The sequence below is a fragment of the Podarcis melisellensis genome (genome assembly GCF_964234715.1).
Source record: "Podarcis melisellensis genome assembly, chromosome: 7".
Lineage (NCBI taxonomy): Eukaryota > Metazoa > Chordata > Lepidosauria > Squamata > Lacertidae > Podarcis > Podarcis melisellensis.
The window spans coordinates 52,236,557-52,257,418 of NC_138539.1; the positions used below are offsets into that span (position 1 = coordinate 52,236,557).

At 38.8% G+C, this 20,862-nt stretch overlaps 1 protein-coding gene across 1 annotated transcript in view; it reads left to right on the forward strand.

Moving 5' to 3' along the window:
- Positions 1 to 20,862, forward strand: part of DOK6 (docking protein 6) — a 170,607-nt gene that overhangs the window by 130,692 nt on the left and 19,053 nt on the right. The window contains exons 6-7 of the mRNA XM_081919351.1: positions 828 to 966; positions 9,666 to 9,783. Of these exons, the coding sequence (XP_081775477.1) occupies positions 828 to 966; positions 9,666 to 9,783 (257 nt within the window). The remainder of the gene's footprint in view (positions 1 to 827; positions 967 to 9,665; positions 9,784 to 20,862) is intronic.

The following is a 20,862-nucleotide window of genomic DNA, read 5'->3' on the forward strand; positions in this document are numbered from 1 at the left end:
TGATCTGGTCTTTGCCCATGGGAGAAGCTGAAATTCAATATGAAAAGCAAGGAAGGTAGGCTAGAAGTGGAACTTGACCTCCTTCTTCCAGGCACAAGTTAGACAGATAGTTCTGATGTTTGAAACTGTTATCCTGAACTGCCCACCTGACTCAACAGTTTTACAGCAGTCTGTAGCTGATAGCATCAGTTTTGTTGGCCAGGGCATAAAATGGTGAATGCCTGAACCTTAAAGAACTAGTTCCAGCATCAGACCGTTAGTGGGAGAGCGAGAACAGACATCAACCCAGACAAATAAAGAGATGAACTCTGACATATGTTTGCCCATACTATGTGGCCTTTTACGGTGACTCTGCTGACTCCTTGTAGGGTCCTCTTTGTAGGGTTATCATCAGCCCCTGCCTAACTGTATCATCTTCCTTGGCCAGGAACATAATAGGAATGCTGCCTTGGGCAGCAGGTGCACCATCAGCAAGGTTGCCACCAAAAAGGAAAGACCACAGGGTGTTGTCTCTTTGAGGGTGACATAAAGACCACAGACTTTATTTTTCTGCTCCTTTTAATTTTTTATCTTTATTTTTGCCACACATGTAAAGCCGAATGTGCACAAGTTAAATGCATGGATTTAAGGTTCTCAAAGCAGCTTTAATGTCAAGACTAAATTTTGCCTATGTCATTAGAAATCCATTGATCTACTGACAGAATAATACAGTGCACCCATTGCCATAATAATTCATTAGCAATATGAATACCAGAAGAACCCAACTATGCATGTTTATTTTATCAAGGCGTTATAAAATAAATTAATTAATTTAGAACTTTTTCTAGGATGTGCGACACAGGAGAAGGGCTGTTCACCTTTCAGACAAGGGAAGGCGAGATGATCTATCAGAAAGTCCATTCTGCAACGCTGGCAATAGCTGAACAACATGAAAGATTGATGATGGAGATGGAACAAAAAGCACGGGTAAGGATCTCACTCCAATATTGCAAAAGGCATTTGCTGCATTAGGAAGGGAATAATTGTGAAATTAATAAAAACAAAATCAGACTTCTTTAAGAAACTTAATACCCATGGATACATTAACATGATAATGAAAAATGGATTATGACATTAGTTATTTTAGGCCATATATTCCCTCAGAGTCTATATTTAATACATGGAGTTAGCCCTGATAGATAGATGGAACACCCATCAAGGTGTTATTTTTCTGAATGTGGTGTCCATGTGTGTATGCCTTTATACATCCTCTTTACCCTAATGCCAAACATTAACCATGCCACATTGCAAGCTGCTTCCCAAGTTTAAATAGTAGTTGGATTGTGGTATGACCTTTTTTAAAAGGAACAAGATGTGCTCTTTTCTGGACCATGACCAGTGATGTTATTCCATGAACAATATTTGCTCTCAAGAATTCCAGTATATGCTCTTCTGTTTGGTAGATCAGGCCTGCCTTTAAGGAAGCAAAATCAATGAAGCTTATTATAAAGGCACCGTAAAGGTTAATAAATGTCATCGTACAGTGGTCAGAAGACTACATTTGCCTAGGTGCCACAAAATATCTCCCACGCCCCCTTTTTTTAACTTACCTTGTTTAGCAACATAAATATTTGACTGTTAATATACACATGAACAAACTCTGGTTTTTATTCATTTTTTAAAAAACCACATTTTGAGAGCATATTATTATGGGGAAAACTTTGAAGTTATGAAGAATTTCCATTATAGCATTCTAAATCACTTTGTCCTTTGCTTAGGCCACTTTCTTTTGTGCAACAGGCAGCCTTGCAGCAAACTGAGAACATGCAATGTTTCTATGGTTGACTCACACAGGCTTTTTCCTTCCCACTAACTTGAACTGAGTGCATTAATTTTTAGGCAACAAGATATTCAAAGGAAGAGCCCGTTTAGGGGACAGCCAATATTCTCAATACATTTGATTTATTTTAGTTTTCCTTTTTCATTTTAGGATGTTATTTAAAACAGTGTTTCCCAACCTTGGGTCTCCAGCTGTTTTTTGAACTACAATTCCTATCATCCCTGACCACTGGTCTTGCTAGCTAGGGATGATGGGAGTTGTAGGCCATCTGGAGGCCCAAGGTTGGGAAACACTGATTTAAAAGGACCATGGTAGAATAATAATATATATCAAACACTGATTTCAAGTTCACTATATTTAACTCTTCTCACCAGAAGAGTTCTGTTTCAAGTAAAATGTTTTGCCCAGCACTTTTAAAGATCTATACTTGCCCACTTTCAGCTGAGCTTTAATATATTTCTGAATTCCACAATGTTGGAAAATATGCTCTGAAAGGACACTCTAGAAACTTACTGTGAGTCATGTGGTTCAAGTTAGCATTTGCATCTTCAGCGTTTGTCCATATCTACCACCCATCTTTTATAGGAGGGCAAACTCAAACTTAACATTAGTAACTTGTCTTGTTCATATTCGTAAGGATATTCACATTAATTGTGGGAAAACCTAGGATGCACCAGGACTGAAATAATGTTCTTTTTAAAAGTATGGAATCTCAGTATTATGAATAAAATTACATGTTACATCTATGTAAAGAAAGGCTAGCAAGTTTAGAAAAGCATGGAGGTGGTTTATAAGTAAATGGAATTCTAAACAATCTGACATTAAAGATAAACCTTCCTCCCCCTAGGATTTTGGGTTATAATGGCAGAATGCAATTCATTTGTTTTACCTTTGAACCAGGGCCACAGTTGTGGCCCAATTGTACTCAGTATTTATTTATCAACAGTATATGGGTTTTTTTATTTCCTATATTTATCTTATCTTTATCTTCAGATGTCACTTATTGTGTAATTTGGTGAATAATTTTTATTTATTTATTTAAAAGACAGTTGAGTCAAGCAATTGAGAGTGCAGGCAATCTATTCTCTGGTTTGTTAGCTCATCTGATGTTCTAGTGTCTTGTCTTTAGGTTTCCTATCCCAATTACATGAACTGCAGATTAATTTATTTTAAATGGACGCTGAGATCCAGTGAGGGTTGCAGGCAACACAAAAGTGTATTTTGTGCTACAGTAGAAAGCTGCATGGAACACACTTGTTCTGTGTTCCCTATTTCTGACCTAAGGCTTCCTCTTGATGTGATAAAAACTGAAGGAGCCACTAGGGAAAGCACTGGGCTAAGATGATTACATTTTCAGGAAACATAGGCCTGCCTTGAAGCCCTTTCTCCTTCTCTTTGAAGATTTGAAGCTGACCAGAGTTAATGCTCTCTGAACATGCTCAGTGATGCTCTCTGAACATGCTCAATAATGCTCTCTGAACATGCTCAATTTCCCCCCCCCAAAAAAAAATAATTATGAAGCCCTGGATATTTAGACTACAATCCTATACTCTGGGAATCAGGCACATTGAACTCAATGGGGTTGAAAAGACATGCATTGGATTGTCCTGTTTAAATAGAACAAAAACAAAAAGAAGTCCGTTGTAAGAGAAGAATAGATTATATGGGGAGTGAATATTTGTCACTGTCACCCCATACTGCAACTTTTATGTTTGTATCTCCTCAGTTAACTTCATGACTGGCTTGTAATGAAAGATGTTTGTTCCAGCAAGCATTCACACTGTCAGAATCCATTTCCATATAAGTGGCTAAAGGGCAAGTTTCCAATGAGATGGAGTGGCTGAGAGGGCAGTCCCATTGCGCAGTTTGTAATTCAGATGGAATCACATTGACAAGATAGCATGAGCTCTTAACTTCTCTTTCTATCTCTTCCTTTTCCTCATAGTTGTCTTCTTTGTAACTGGCTTTGTTCCTGTTGTGTGGAATAATAGCAGAAATTGTAGTAATGTTAGGTTTGAAAGGAAGCCTGCTGTTTCCACCCTGTAAAATCTGCTATCAGATAATTTCTGCAATGTTCTCCATAAATGCCCAACTCTTGTCTATGTGTACTACATAATTTGTGAGAAGGAAAACATGTGTGAAGTGGTTCTCTCCATGGTTCCAGGTACATCTTTTATTCTGAAACAGAATGGCACAATGACACTGTTATAAGGATTGTAGAATTAAAAAATGAGCAATGTTCCTTTTAAGAAGCATATACTAGCCTAACATCTATGGACTGAAAAGGACTTAATTATTTCACCATGTAGGTGTAAAATTTAGGGCAATAATATGGTGTATCCATTATTAAAACCATGGCAAGGGAAGGCAGGTATTTCTAACTCATTTTGCCAACTTCCACTCCCAAGCTTATATAGTTTCTTTAATATAGTACTGTTTCTTTAAAAGTATACAATTAATTAACATGCTACTGTCACTTTAAATAGAATTTATTTTAGTAAGCCAGTTTTTCAGAAGCAGTTCGTTAACCTATTAAAACTCTTTTGCCAGATGACCTTATTTGCTCCACTCCAATTAGGCCTCAACAAGGACTCTTGTTGAAGTTTCAACCCTTACTAACCTAGTGAAGTGCAGGCCTGTTTTTGTTAGAATATTCATCTGGTTCTCCTTCCAGACATCAGAGCCTCACATTCCAAACTGCCTCTCACTTCTTGTCCCTTGGTGCTTATACATAGGTTTTCCCTTTGTCCCTTTAACCTGAACTGGCCACCAAGCCACCCTGCATTCTTTTCAGATCCTCTTTGTCTGCTGTCGTCTTCTTGTGACTATCCACCATGATGACTAAGCACCAACCAACATAGACTCCCTAACAAGCATGGACTGACTCCTGGCCAACCAGCACTCAACTATATGTTCCATTCTGGCACCTCTAGTTCAGGCTCAGCCAACCACAGTGCCTAACTGAATATTCTAAACTTGCAACCACATATCAGAAAAAGCATATTTTCTATTCTCCTTTTACATACTGAGAGTCCAATCTCCAACCCCACCTCAGCTCTCAGTTAAGGTCCCTCAGTGACAGTTAAACCAACTGTCACATGTCCAGACAGAAAACTTTCCCCCCATTACAATAAAAACAGCAGAATGCTTTAAAGCGCCATTCAATTAATCAGGATTCCTTCATAAAGCTCATGGAAACTATGTTGAGAATACTGAAGGTGCACTTCATTGAACTAAAGACAGTCAAAGTCCAATGTGCAAACATTATTTCTGTGGCCAGGTACAAGTCAGTGGAATCTGTCATATGCAAATGGGAGCCAGATACATAGGTGACTTTTATCTCCCCTTTTTCTGTGGCATGGGTTTTCTGGTTTCCTTCTCTGAATAACTAAGTTCTATCTGCACTGATGCTAATCATGACTCCTGTCTAAACCAGGGTTTGAATCAGTGATTGCCAAACACCCCCTGCTCAGGCTTAGAATAAGACTTTAAAAAATGAACTTTCTGCCAAACTCAATCTTTCGAATGCAATACCACCTCACACATGAACTCCCTGAGGGTTCACCCACTTTTCCATTTGTCCCATGCCTAGAAAGCATGGATTTGAGCAGTTTTCCACTTGTCACACCACTTTCCCCAGGAAAACCCACTCTTTCCCCCAGGGAAATTGGAGCAAAATGTCAATTGGAACCTAACTGGCATTTGCTCTGATTTCCCTGGGGGGAAGCAGTGGGAGAAGCAGAAAAAGCCCAGAATTTCTCACAAAGCTTCTATTCTGCCCTGCCTTTTTGTCCATTTTTGCTCTAGTGGTAGCAGCAGTGATAGGATGAGAGAGGACATGTCTCTCTTCCCTGCTTTCTCTAATGTCTTCCTTGTTTTCATGACTGAGAACAACTACAAGGATCACTGGCTAATGAAGGTTTCATAGAACTACCATGTTTTCCAGTATGTCTTAACATCAGCATACAACCATCTCAGAATGCTATATATTAAGAGGGTTGGAGTCTGTGTGCATAAGGTTAGGAGGCAGAGGATGGTAGGTGACAAGGGCAGAGGGCGTATTTATCAAAGTCATCAAAGTTGTGCTTGAATAATATTTAGAGCCATGACAATCACTTTCCATATGGGAAAGAGGGATGGAGAAGTATATCTTCCTGAGGTTGAATTCAGGTTTGGATTAGGCCATGGTGAAATATAATTGGCTGACACAACTGCAGTATTGGGCTACTTTTTAAGGCAACATGAATCTGTCATTTCATTTCATATAAATGGTGCAAGCTGAAGAAATAGGCAGATATGCCTAGATGTTATAAAATGCAGTTATAAAAATGCAGCAGCAAAGGTAAAGGTAAAGGCACCCCTGCCCGTACGGACCAGTCTTGACAGACTCTGGGGTTGTGTGCCCATCTCACTTAAGAGGCCAGGGGCCAGCGCTGTCCGGAGACACTTCCGGGTCACGTGGCCAGCGTGACATCGCTGCTCTGGCGAGCCAGAGCCGCACACGGAAACGCCGTTTACCTTCCCGCTGGTAAGCGGTCCCTATTTATCTACTTGCACCCGGAGGTGCTTTCGAACTGCTAGGTTGGCAGACGCTGGGACCGAGCAGCGGGAGCGCACCCCGCCGCAGGGATTCGAACCGCCGACCTTTCGATCGGCAAGTCCTAGGCGCTGAGGCTTTAACCCACAGCGCCACCTGTGTGCCGCAGCAGCAAAAGATTGCAGTAAATTTCACTAGCACTCATTAGACACAAAGGACTGGAAATAAATGAATCAAGGCCTAGGTAGGAAAGCTCAAGATTCTCACTTTTGGTTTGTTTGTTGTTTATTTGTTTGTTTTACTTTTCAGAAACTATTTTTATTGCAATATTTCTACAGATGAACTCTAGCCTTGTTTCAGGTCCATTTCTACAACTGAGGCATTTAGGCAGACACATTCCAGGCCATATGCAAGCTTTTCCATATATATTGTGTCTAGATCTTAATCTACAATGACATTCTTCCACAACTCATGTTGTCAGAAGTATGCCACGGCAACAGTATATCTGACAGCATAGCTACACCAAATCAAAAAGTAACAACTCAAGCATTAGTTCCAACATTTCCTGTCCAGTACCATGCTGTTATGTTTTTGTGTGTAAACCAAAACCCATTGTGTAAATACGTGTAACTAGTCTAGCCTAATTTAATAGGGCAGGGAATTGTTGCTGGTCAGATTTGGTTCTGAGACAAAATTCCCTCTTTCTCAAGATAAAGTCTTCCGCAGCTTCTTTTGAAGGTTCTTAGAAGATTTTGTTTTTCTTTCTTAGAAAAGGGTCTTTTGATCTCACATAACATTTAGATAATGTGTGAGATCAAATAGCCTTTTTCCCAGAGAAAAATGCAGCTCTTAAAACTTCAAAAGCCGCACTGGAGGTTGAGGTACTTTTTACTCATTTGAAGTGAAACCCAAAGGGCATCCATGAGCTGCACTCCCAGTACTCCTGTACTTTACAGTACTCTCAATATAGGCTCTAATAACAACTTGCAAGTGAGGTAAGCTATGTGAAAACATGTTGCAATAAAGAAATACAAATTGATACCCATAAAACTGCATCATTAGATACATTTTTTTTCCATTGGCAGAAATGGTGTACTGTATTGTGCTTGTTTGCATATCTTTCTTCTTGCTGAAAATAAAATATTGAAAAATGAAGAGGCGACATATATTTCAAAATTTTATGTTTGGATTTTTATCATATGTAAGAAATGGAAACTTTTCAGGGTTGCTTGAACCAAAAGTAGTGGTCCAGTTCAACTCTGCATCCAGGCTGCTCCTAGGACACATGCTGCCTTCTTTTAAAAGTAAGGTTCACAAGATCAGCTGTTGAGCAGATTGGGGGTGGATTTGAGGTGGACTCATCTCAGAAAAAGATCATTATTGAAACTGAAAAAATAGCATAAGAAAAGGGCAAGCAAAACGGCAGTGATTGCTGCTGGTGCATCTTCCCTATGAGGAATATCTGGAGTGTTTGGGACTCTTAGTTCCAGAGAAAGAAAAAGACAATAAGGTAGAATAATAGAATTGCAGAGCTGGAAGGGAAGGGACCACACCCTGTAATGCAGGAATCTTTTGCTCAACATGGGGCTCAAAACCCACAACCCTTAGATTATGAGTCTTATGACTGAGCTACTGTATCCCAGTACTGTAGATCAAGAAAACTTTTTCTTCCACTCCCATTGTGTTAGAACTGTCAGTCATTCCTTGAAGCTGATTGGCTGTTATTAAGACAAAATAAAATACTTCACCCAGTGCATGCATATGGAATTAATGACCACAAAGTGTGCTAATGGTCACTGCCTGAGATAGGTTTAAAAGAGAATTAAGAGTTAGAAAAACCCATGGAGGATAGATCTGCCAGTGGCTTTTAGACATGAGGTTCCGCTTAAAGGTCTTAAGTTCAGAGGCTGTGTGCCACTGCATTCCAGTTTGCAAGGGGCAGCAGGGTGGGACTGTTATGCTGCTATCGTTGTTGTTGTTGTTGCTGCTGTTGTTGTTTTATTGAATTTATATACCACCCTATACCTGCAGTGGTTCACCCTTAGTCTGATCTAGCAGAGTAAGCAGAGTTGTTTCTTTGTTTTATGGGCGTATACCTCACTCTTCAACAAGTTCCAAATATGCCTTTTAAAATGGGTTAAAAATGCAGTAGAACATATTAAAACACCACAGTTTCAAAGAGTAAATGAAAAGCAGCATGCAGAAATAAAACAGGTCAGATTTATTTAAAAAATAATAAAAACGAGCTTGCCTGTCAACAGAATGATTTCAGAGTTTAGTGTGTCCCCTTCCCAATTTCATTCCTCATTCCTCATCCAGGAACTGGTTTGACTGAGATGACTTGACTTAAATTCTGCCTCAAATGAAATAGGCTCATTCAGATTACAACTGAAATGTTTTTGTTTTGTTTTGTTTTCATTTTGATAAATACATTAAGTTAGAATTTAATTTGGAAGGGGGGGTTAAATGTTTTTAAAAAAGCAACATACAGTTTTGCTGAAGTGTTGAATGGAGCTGCATCAGATATCGTAATGCAAGAGAGTTGTGACTACAAACAAATTGTTTTCTCCAGACTAGTAATTTTATGGGAATCTAATAGGATCACTCTGGAGTAAGTATGTTGTTTGTGGAAATTATTTGTGTAATTATAAATATATCATCAAGGGAAATCAACAAGAATATCTCTAAATTTGCAGCAATTCCATACTCGTTAATGTAGTATTTTCTGTGGACAGAAATGGGAAGGCAGGGAAGGAACACATTGTTGTGATGTTCAGAGTGTGCTGTACTGTGTGTCCCTTTCTGACATGTCCCTGTTGTCCTTTAATCATTATACAATAGCCGCAGTACAGGGGCCACATGAGAATTAATCCTGTTTTTCTGAATCATTACCTTCTAATGAGATTGCTGCTTGCAAACCCATGAACTCTGCACAGAACACTGCCTCTCAGAGCAGCTGGTTCCCAGTTCTGTTCAGCCCTATTCCCAAATCTGACCAAGTCTGATGGGGGCGGGGAGTTCTTTTCTTGTGACACCAAAAGAGTTGTCAAAGTGTTTTACTTCCACTCAGGATTTCACTTGCAATTTTGGAAGCAGCTTCATACGGATTCATCTGAAATATATTTCAATGTACTTTCCTCCTGTGTTTCAGTGGATTCTCTTCATTACTGCTGTACACAATTAAAAGTAGTTAACTGTGAGTAAAGTATGCTTAATTCACAACACTGTGTGTGGTTATAGTGGTTTGAAACATGTAACACTGATGTGAAGTGGGCAATAGAATTTATAACATTTTATTCATCTTTCAAGCTCCAGACCAGTTTGACTGAACCTATGACATTACCCAAGTCAATCTCGCTTCCTCGTAGTGCATACTGGCATCACATCACTAGGCAGAACAGCGTGGGAGAAATCTACAGTTTACAAGGTAAGATGCTTGAATATTAAAATGGTATGTCCATTAGCTTCTCTCACATTGAGCAAAACTCATGCAAATTGCTTTCATCGGCACTGGCGGTTTTCTCTCCATTTCAATTACTAAGGTTTGTCATCAGACTCAGTAGGGGTGGTGTGATATGCTGCCTTCCCACTCACCACTTTTAATAAAGAAAACACACACCTTCTTCTTCTAATGGTGTATATTATTACCAGAAATCTTGCATAGGTTGAGAAGTCAATTTGACAGTTCAGCTTTTAAACGGAATATATGTCTAATGTGTGGCTTCTCAGAATCTAATGAGGAAGGGTTGTATGGAATTTCTCAGAGGAAACAATTTGCAGTTAGAGAAGATTTGATTTTGTTTAAACTGGCACATTCCCCATACATTTTGGCCATTTCCCAGTGAAAAATAAATAGGCAATTACTGCAGTGCCTTGTCAAGTATAGAAGGAAAGGTTCTGTATGCAGGAGACGTATCTTTGACAAAAGCCTATTGCTAGTCTAGGAGTTGTACATTTGGAAAGCACACTTCCTCTGACTGATAAAGAAACCATGCTGGTGGGAATGGTCTTCTGCAAGCAACTAGGCAAAAGAAACACTGCTAACTCTTCCAGGTTTACTTGCTACTCTTTGTGGTATGTGGTAGCCAGCTACTGGACTACAATACCTCAAGGATTGCTTCTCTCCTTATGAGCATACCCAGGTCCAAAGATCATCCTCTGAGGCCCTTCTTCATAGGAATGCTTGAAAAGTCATTAAGAAATATCTTGAATTCACCACTGTGTTGGTTGGACAGTAATCTGCTCCCAGTTGATTCCTGGGTTCACTCGTCAAAAGAAGGGTGCCCTATATACACAGTAACATCAATAATTCCTTCAATAATAACAGGTTCATGACTTTCTGGTGTGGTGATTTGATTTGATGGTAGAGCAATTGAGGCTTCAGTGTCCTCAAACCTGGCTTTAAAATTCACATTGTGAATGATTACTTTATTCGTGATGAATTTTTTAAAAAATCAGTCTCCCTAAGCTCTTGGCCCTGTATGACAGTGTTGTGATTCGTGTAACAGTTGATGAAAATCTGTGCTCCAAAAAGGAATCAGGAAGGGAGTGCATGATCCCATGGTATGCTAAATATTCAGGAGTGTTATATATGCACAGGGATATAAAGAGAATGTCACCGATGAACCTTTCATAGAATAATAGCTTCCATGTAATTTCACAAATTGGTTATGTCAACACAGAATTTAGTACTTTGTTCTGTTAATGTACATGGTTGTAATATTTTTTTAAAAAAACAAAACAACCATTGGATAAAACCCCACTCTGCAAGACAGTTTGGAGACTATGATCAGTTACTGGCAATTCATGAAATACTCAATTTAATCAGTCAGTTTGTTTACATTCTGTGTGCTTTCATGTGACTAGGCAAATCACTATTGCTCATGCACGTTCTTTGTTCAATTCACATGAACTATGACAACATACATATATATATGCTGAAGATATGTTTATGCAGTCAATTTTTAAACCAGGGACTGGTTTCAGAAAATATAGGACATATGGGTTATGTTGCCCAAAGGAGTACTTAACTGTTTTTGATAGTGTAGTAGTGTTGTTTTTAAAGGATGTTTGTTTCCCTTTGAAAAATATTTTTTCCCTTAAATTAACCTCAGCAGGTGGCCAGCTTGTGAAATTGTTCAAAAGACAGCATGTATGTGTATGGTAAAGCATGTGGTTTTATACCATGAATTCAACTGATCATGTAACCCGCTGCATTTTTTTAGAACAGACTCCTAAAGTAAACACACTATGTGAGCATCAAGGCAAGTTAAATTGTTTCATTTTCTCTTCTCTGCAACTCATTTGAAATAAAACAATATTTCCATTTGGTGAAGAGGAATGATATGCTGATTCCTTGATTTGAAAATTGGCCAAGATGAATAATTTAGGCTGCAATCATATATATATTTGCCTGGGACTATGCCCCATTGATCTGTAAAATACACAAATCCTCTTTCATACTGTCTTTGTGTCTGTCTCTCTCTCTCTCTCTCTCTCTCTCTCTCTCTCTCTCTCTCTCTCTCTGTGTGTGTGTGTGTGTGTGTGTGTGTGTGTAAAGGAATGAAGCTCAAACTGATGATGAAAGGATTTAAAGAGTCTTGGCACAAGGAAGTGAATAAATATATCATAATGACATAGAAACACTAACAGGCCTAGCTCACCACTTGTATGTGCCAACACCAGATATTTTATTATCCATTACATCAATCATGTAATTGCAACTTTTTTTTCTGCACAAGAAATTGTTCAAATGCAGCCCAAACTTTTGCAATGGATTAATCTGTTAACTTGCCTTTTCTAGACAGGTTTAGGAGTTTTCCTGCAAACATTGAATGCATCATTGAGGTGCACTTGAATAATAATTAACCAGCTTGCATGCTATCTTCTTAAATGAGTGTAGTAATAAGCAGAAATAATCTTTCTCCATAGTTACCTACCTAGCTAGCTAGCTTTTCCACTCACTCGTCAGAGCCATTCAATTTCCCCCTTTGTGTTTAAAATCTGGTTGACTTTCTATGGCAGTACAATCATTTAGAATGCCAAAGTCGATGGGGGTAAGGAAAACTGCCACTCATAGCCTGCTTTGGCCCCTATTTTCTTAATGAATGACTCTTAAATTTAATGTTTTGAATGGAAAAAATAAAACATAATGTGGATTTCTTTGGAGAAATAAATAAAAACTACTTCATAGCCATTTGGATGAAGAAGTATAAATCTGATATCCAAGCCAAATTTCCTTCATGCTATTTGTATTGATTAGAGTACAGCTTAAACCCTTTACTTTGATATTTATCAATAGAACTGTTTAATGAAATTCATACTTTAGGTCCAGCCTTAAAGTTTTTTATGCAAACAGTGCCACCAGGCAATTCAGTTGCTTCATATTTACTTAAGTGCTGATACTATGACGTTCTGCCAGTATCTGTTCAGCTGGCTTAGCTCTAGCTGAGACAAGATGAGGGCGTTACACTGGTGTATCTCTGGCTAAGCCAGGGTTGGGAGGACGTATATCAGTACCACCTTGGTGAGCTGGGAATCTGCTGGCTGAGCTAGAGATCCACCACATCCTTACTTGTTCATCCCTGTGGATCTGTGTTTAGGATCACACCCTTAGTTTTTAATTTCTGCTCTTCAAGCTGTTAGTTGCATTACTAAGACCTTTTCTTGTATTTTTGTAATTATTTCTGAAATTGATCATTCTGAAATCTGCTACCAATACATGTAAGTGTAAATATAAGTTTCATTGTTGAAGAAAATGAAATATAAGGTGTTAATGATTTCCCCCAAGTACAAAATACAAAGCAGAATGAATACTCGCTGCAAAATCATGACTTGATTTTTCTTTATTTTTAAAAAAAGCATTCCGTTACAAAACATTAAAAAACTTGCCTGAGTCATTCTGTTCAGTCCTTGTGTAGGCTAATCCTGTGGGCATTTCCTTTGCGCATCTGTAGTTCTCTGCAAATTAAAGTGTGTTAACAGAATTGCAGGGGCATTCATCATTTTGGCATATCCACTGTGTGTTCATATTCACAGAAACTGCTAAATTTATTCCTTCATCCTACTGTGACTCTGAAACAATATAAAATGTTTCAGTATGGTTGCTTTTGGGCATTATGATATACCATGGTTCATTGTGATGGGCACATGCTTTCTTTTCCCCACCCCACTTCTCCTTGGAAGAAAGGCTTTAGATACTTCTGTTTCTATTCTTAGGTGAGCACAGTGTGCTGTTTCATTTGAACCTTTGATTGTAACTATGATTTCTTTGAAACAAGCTAACACCAAACCTTAAGTCAGGCATAGACAAATGCGGCTCTCCAGATGTTTTGCAACTACAACTCCCACCATCCCTAGCTAACAGGACCAGTGGTCAGGGATGATGACCCAAAACATCTGGAGGGCTGAGTTTGCCTATGCCTGCCTTAAGTCATGGTTTGTCTTGACAAATCATAGTGAAAGTTTAGGGAATACACCTTTCATAATAGTCTATCTGAGTGAGTTCCAGTTGCTCAATCTCATGCCTTTGCCTCACAGGATTTTTTTTTGGGGGGGGGGGTTTCTCCTCAGGTTTCTCTAGCCACTTAGTGAACAAGAGGATTATGGACTTAGTGGTCCAGCAGACATTTGTTTTTAGGTTTTTTTCATGCATTTCCTGGTATCTTGTCATAATATCGCTAGACAGCACATCAAAATGTGTTGTATCAAGTCTTTCTTTGCTTCACATGGTCTGGCAATGCTGTTCCGCATATTCCAGAGGACAGTAAGATACAGAAGTGAGACTTTACAGGTTATATAATATACTTATCAGCAACAGTAACAAAAAAGGATTCCTTGGATTCAACCTCACACTGCTATCACTAGTGGTACATCAGCAACCCTGCCTTGCATGGCTGCACCAGTCGGGAGATGGTTCAGCAATTGGGACTAATGCCATTGTACGACAGTTGTGTGACCAACTTCAGATCAGAGGCAGATTTAGGGCAGTGTGACTGGTTTCACTGCAGTGGGGGCACCAGGTCTAGGGGGCACCACAGGGCATGCATCACTACTATGACACAGTAAATTGAGCAGAAAGGAAGGTGAGAGGTAGGGGTGCCAAATTTTGGCCGTGCAAAGGGTGCTGCTGAAATTTGAAACCAGAGTCCAGGCCTGTTCAGATCCAATAGATCTCAGGCCAGCTAGACCCTCCCTCTCCCCAGAATGCCCTGTTTAAGGCCTTCTATGGTTGCTGCTAGTGGGCATATCACTTGTGACACTCCCCACACCACACCACTCACACCCACATTTGGCAGGTGGAAGGGAGGGATGATGCACTAATGGCTTAGCCTGAATAGCTGGGAAGAGGATAGCTATATCCAATCTAACCCCCCCCCCCAAAAAAAAAACACCCACAAAAGGGGACTGGGATTGCGCTGCACATTCAGTAGAAAGGAAACAGAATAAACTGGTCATCCTCTCCATCTCCATCCCATTTCTAGGGCAAGAGAGAAGTATATTCTCTGAATGGAGGAATAGAACATCATCATTATAGTCTTGTTTATCATATATTAAGTAACCTGGAAACCAGCACCAGTACAAAAGGCACACACAAGGATAGGCCCAGTATTTTGGCTTAAGGATGATTTAGGAAAACATAATTAAATAAATTATAAACATAAAATAAAGACCTAGGAGCGTAGGCGAGGTAGCATATTTGTCAAGTATAGTTGTACTTATTTCCCAGGTTTGGTGACACAAAGTCTTGAGAAGCAGAGCATTTATTCAAGTTTGAGCTGAGATATAAATGACACATTTAAGCAAAATTGAATTTTTATGTGTGCATTGCAAGCTATACAGTTGAGGACATTATTTAAAGATGAATTGTTATAAAAGTGAGGTTATTCTACCGTATCTTCATTGGATTACCTTTTATCAAATCTTGTTTAACTCTGTTCATGTTTTATTGGTTTGCTTGGCTGGTTCCTTTCCTAAGAGAAAAACACTTCATTTAATTCTTAACAACACTGTGCATTTCTCCTACTCCATATAAATTTAATTTACAAAGGTACTTGTTTTTGTTTTATGCTAAGGTAGATTTTCAAGTATAATATCAACAGGTGGTACCTGCTATAAGAGGTAAAATAGAAAGCCACCAAGTATGACTCTAGTTGACCATGTTTTGCTGCTTTTCCATATTGCCATAGAAGCCTGTTGAAAATGAAACATTTTTATTTCTGATCCCATGAGCAAAAGCTAAAGCTCAATGGCACAGTGACTGCTTTGCATGCAAGCAAAGCAATTCCCAGCATCTCCAGAAAGGACTGAGAATGTTCCCTGTCTGAAATCCTGGTGAGCCACTACCAGTCAGATCTAGGTGTTCCATGTTCTTGCTATAGGTATTCTTGTGCATGATGATAGTTAATTCCCACAGATATTTGGGGGTGGGCTATGGCTGCCCATTGGCTACCATCTTTTTTCCCCACTTCAACAATGCTTCTGGGGACAATGTTACAGGATCATACAGGCTTTAGTAGGCCTTTTCCACTGCTGGTGCCCAATATATAATTAATCAGCACCTAAGCAGTTTTTGCAAGGCTTTTATTTGCAAAGAGACTTGGTGCATCATCCCTTAGTCAGCTTTTGATGTCGCAGATGGTTTGCCCTAGATGAAATGATCTGTTTCAGGTTAGGAAATGGAAATCTATCATCCGTCTTGTCAACTGTTTCATTCTCCATTCATCAGAGCAGTATTTTGTTTTGAGAAATAGCACTGTAAGGCATGCTCCTCTGTATGCATTTCTTTTTATCTCTCTTTTTTCATACCATAACAGAAGTGCTTTGTTTTGCCTGTGTTCCACTTTCCAATGTACATTGCAAAGCATCCTTAAAAATCACATGATGATCCACTCATTACATTCATAAATACTTATTACATTACTCAAAAGGACATTGCTAGGAAAATGGATACACTGAGGATGGTCATGTTTTGTTTTTGTACTACCACAGTCATGCAAATTAAAGACTGATCAAAAAAATTCAAATACATTTTTTGCACTGCTGTGGTCTTTCCAGCTGGTAGCATAAATGGCATGTTCATTGGCCCCAACATGAACAAATTAAATCAACTGACTTGCACCATGTACACATGGGTCCAGATCCAGTGAGAGATTGCTGTGCCAGTGCTTTGGTTCATACATACCTGAGCTGGAGACATATTATGAACAACAGAAAATTGATGCAGATAACATTAGTTGTGAACTGAGTGCTTCATATGAACTCCTGAACTTGATTCTTTCTTCTCAAATAAAAGCAGGATATTACTGCTCAAACTACTGGTCATCTATAAGAAAGGTTTTCACTGGGATGTGTTTACCTTACATGGCTATATTTGCTTCTAGTGAAAGGGTAAAAAATAAAAGAGATTTAGAAAATTACACAATAGATGCTGAGTAGAAAGTCTTATTGAGACTATCAGGAAAACTCTGTGGAAATGGTTGACTGTTCATGGTCCCTTTCCCAATATCATCACCCAGCATGAAATTGCCCCAAGCATTTATTTGCTACAGTCTGGGTAATACCCACAGAGTTGGCACATGCTGTTGCATTAAAAGTCAGTAATATAATATTCAGATTCGTAGGCAGCAGGGGACCATTATCTCTCTGAAAGAAATTTTTCAACACTGGGAGCTCTTAAGTTTACTGATGCATGTAGTCAGCCGGAAATGAAAATTAGAACTCTTGTCTTTTCCAGCTAGTAGAAATGTTCACTTTCTCTCCCAAACACATGTATGCACCCCGTTCCAGTAGAAGAGATAGGTTGTAACAACCATCTATCTACAAACAGCGTATTAATAGTAATAAACAACAATAAAAATCTCATCAAGTGGTACTTCCTAAACTTCATCATAAGGCACCTATTGAAAGCAAACAAACAAAATGTACATTTCTCTGACATATTTAGTAGATGCCAAAAATATTTCCAGTGTTGTGATATTTCAGGGCTTCCCAACAAGCCTCAGCTCTGGAAATCACTAGGAATTTTACTTGGCTAGTTACTGAGTTCAGAGTTCCCTTAATCTTCCTCTCAAGAATAGCGTATTGACAACATGTAGACTTACAGGGAATAGTAAGACTTCCTCTGTATGGTTAACACTGTATTCACAGCTAACATGTAGGGTGAGACATGTTATTCCTATAATCCACCCAGATTGGAGCACATTCATATATTTATGGAAAACAATAGTTATAGGGAGCAAATCTTCTTTCTAATATCCCAAACCCAACATTCTATCATCACTGACTTAACTATATAGCAACTTGCCTAACCACCTTTTACCTATGTATTTTACCTCTTAAATCTCACTTTTCTCACTCTGTGAGAAATAAAATATTTGAGGGGATTGGGCCCCCTCCAAAGTTGATGGGTATTGCCATTCAAATGTTGTGCATACACCACATCATGTGATCAATTGTGTGGGGTGGGACTTACCTCCCTCCCCCCCAATATTTTATTCAGGTTGGCACCCCGTAAAGGTCCACTCTCTATTTGTATATAAGATGCTAAGCATTGTAGAAAAACAGGTGCTGGGACTCAGGCTCTCATTCCCATGTTTGCATTCTGCTAATAAAGAAATAAATACCACATTTAACACATACATTGGGCTTAGGAGCAGAAAATGGCTGAAATAACTCCCAAGTCAGTGGGCTTCAGTGACAGAGACATTGGATACATGGGCTAATGTTTGTGCAAAGGCAATGTATCTGTAATACTGGTCTGCATGGGCGGCCTGTTGTATGCATGAATTGTAAGCTTTGTACACATTAGAAGTATCTGATCATAGTTAAAACAGTTTCATGCTTGTTTGTTTCTAGTTTCCACCTTGTAAATCTTTTTCTTTTAAACAGTTCTCTGTTATTTTATTTCATGTGCCTCTCCCATCATCCTGAAAATATTAAAATTGAAATGAGGTGATATAACATGCCCCAGAGTATTGTAAAATTATAACCAGTCATCAAGATTTTTGAGGCTTCAGTCATAAATGTAGGGTGGAAATGTGCCTATTGTACTGGCTTTACAATGCAAGTTGATTATAGCTCTCAAAGGTGTGAAGTAACAAACTGCTTAGCAAAAGGGTAGCCAAATTTTGCCCAAGTGATGACCATGCTGGCAATTTATGAGGAGCCTTAGAGAGAGATTGTAAATGTCCTCAGATGGAGCCAGTAAGAGACAATCTGTGTAGCTCAAGAGAGTGCACTGCGTATTGGCCACAGTGTTCTCCATTGGTTTCAAATGCACAAAAAAATGCATGATCCACAAAACAGGACTCTGTAGATTCCATTTTCTATTGTTACATATCACATATGCCAGCAATCCATTAAATAACATAAAATAATAAAATCAAATGCATTGCCTCCCCTGAAATTTGTAGAAACCAGCGCTAGACTTGGGGAGAAACAATCCCTATTGCCAGCAGCAATCTTTAGCATGTGTAATGTTTTTAAAAATAAGAATGCAGAATAAAACAAACACTTTCTTGCTCCGTTACTTTTATAAATATTGCATCTTTTGCTACTTTTAAAGGGATTCAAGTAAACAGAAGCACATAAATCAAAATCAATACATTTCATCGTTTATTTAATAAGAAGAGAATATCACCTTGCGACATATGCAAGGTTGACAGAACACAAAAGTACTTGGTCCATTGTTCCTCTTGTGCTACCAATGACTGCTTCTGACTTTGTCTTACCTTAGATTAATTAGCTAGCCATAGAAATCAGGCATTTTCTGCTGAAAGCTTTCTTTCTATCATAAATGCTGTATAATTTCAGTGCTCCCAGGTCCTGGGGACAGGAGGTACTGTCTATTGCTAGCTGTTGGGGCGGGGGGGGGGGACTTCAAAAACAACAGTAGCTATTTGGAAGAAATGAAAGCACATATTTGGAGGAGAGGACAGCGCTCACTTACTGATTCAAAATAATCATATATTTTGCAGACAGATCTTATAGTGGAAGTGTGTGTGTCCATATGTGTTATTTCTTGCTTATGCATTTAGACTTGTGATGCCCAAAGGGCTTGGGCTGGATGAGGACATTTTAAAGCCATGGTAATAACTGGATAGGTTATTCATTCGAAGTTAGGTTGATTACAGGTTTGCATAATGCTTTGCCTTAATCAAATGTTTTCATTTCAGATTTGCTGTTCTTTCATCATCTCCGCAGACAATTATAAAGAATCTTTAATGCTGCAATAGCTTTGCTAGCCAAATAAGAAAATATAATTACTTTCAAATAACAAAACATTTAAAAGCTTCAATCCTCTACGATCTGGTAAATACCATTAAATGCAGTGAAACTTACACCTGAATAACTGTGGCTTTGACTCGACAGCAGTTTACTCTCTTCTCAAACTAGCATGAAGTTTTCTACCTAAAACTGTGGCATGCAGTTGGATGACTCACCCTAGGGTTAGACAGTCTAGCTATTTTTCACTGTCTGGTAGATAAGTACAGTTCAGTGGATAGAAGGACTGAATGGAAGATCGGGTCATATTTTTGAAACCATCTGAAGCAGGAACAAAAGAAACTTTGACAAATAAGCCCAAGTAAAAAACAATTTCACTTCGGTATCAGTTTTATCTGGGAAGGTATATATCCAGTGGCATCTTACCAAATCATAGTCAGTCATGACTAACTTAAGTCCATTGATTTCAATAGGTCTACTCTGATGGGCAGAGCAATCCCAAATTTAAGTCAGCATAAGTTAACCCTACTGCAAAGTTCATTCAGAAGTGAAGGTACTGCCAACTGAGGCAGCCTACTGCCTGGGAGAGGGAAAGTAAATCTTTAAAATAGAAATATAAAAAATATTTAAAAAATGGTCCAGTGGCGCCTTAGAGACCAACTAAGTTTTTTCTTGGTATAAACTTTCATGTGCGGGCACACTTCTTCAGATACTTCTTCATGCACACGAAAGCTTATACCAATAACAAACTTAGTTGGTCTATAAGGTGCCACCGGACAATTTTTTAAAAAATTGTTATATATTCCGACTACGTCAGATGAATATGACTACCTACCTGAAACAGAGTGACTTATACCAGCCTTTTTGCCAACATTAGTTCTATTGGGTAATCAGGTCACATGACTGAGCTGAAATATGTATAGGTCTCTCCTTGCCCCTTTTCACCACCCTTCACACCCCAGAAATGCCCCTTTCATGGTATTTATACTGTAACAAATTCTGTCAGCTTTTTCACTGGTTGAGCCCTAACTGAACCAGCATAGCCTCAGTTTAGTTCAACCAGGACAGCCCAAGTTCCACCTATTTGGAACTCAATAATCCTGGTGGATTTTGGGTTTGGTTTGCGCTGTAACTATTGTACTTTACAGATTGAATAATCTAATTTTCTTTACCTATAGATGTTTAAGTTAAAGTTTGATGAGCCAAAATGGCTGACAGAGCCCGTGCCCTTAGGTGGTCAAAAACTTCATATACAAACTGAAATTTGTCTTAGGGATGGGTG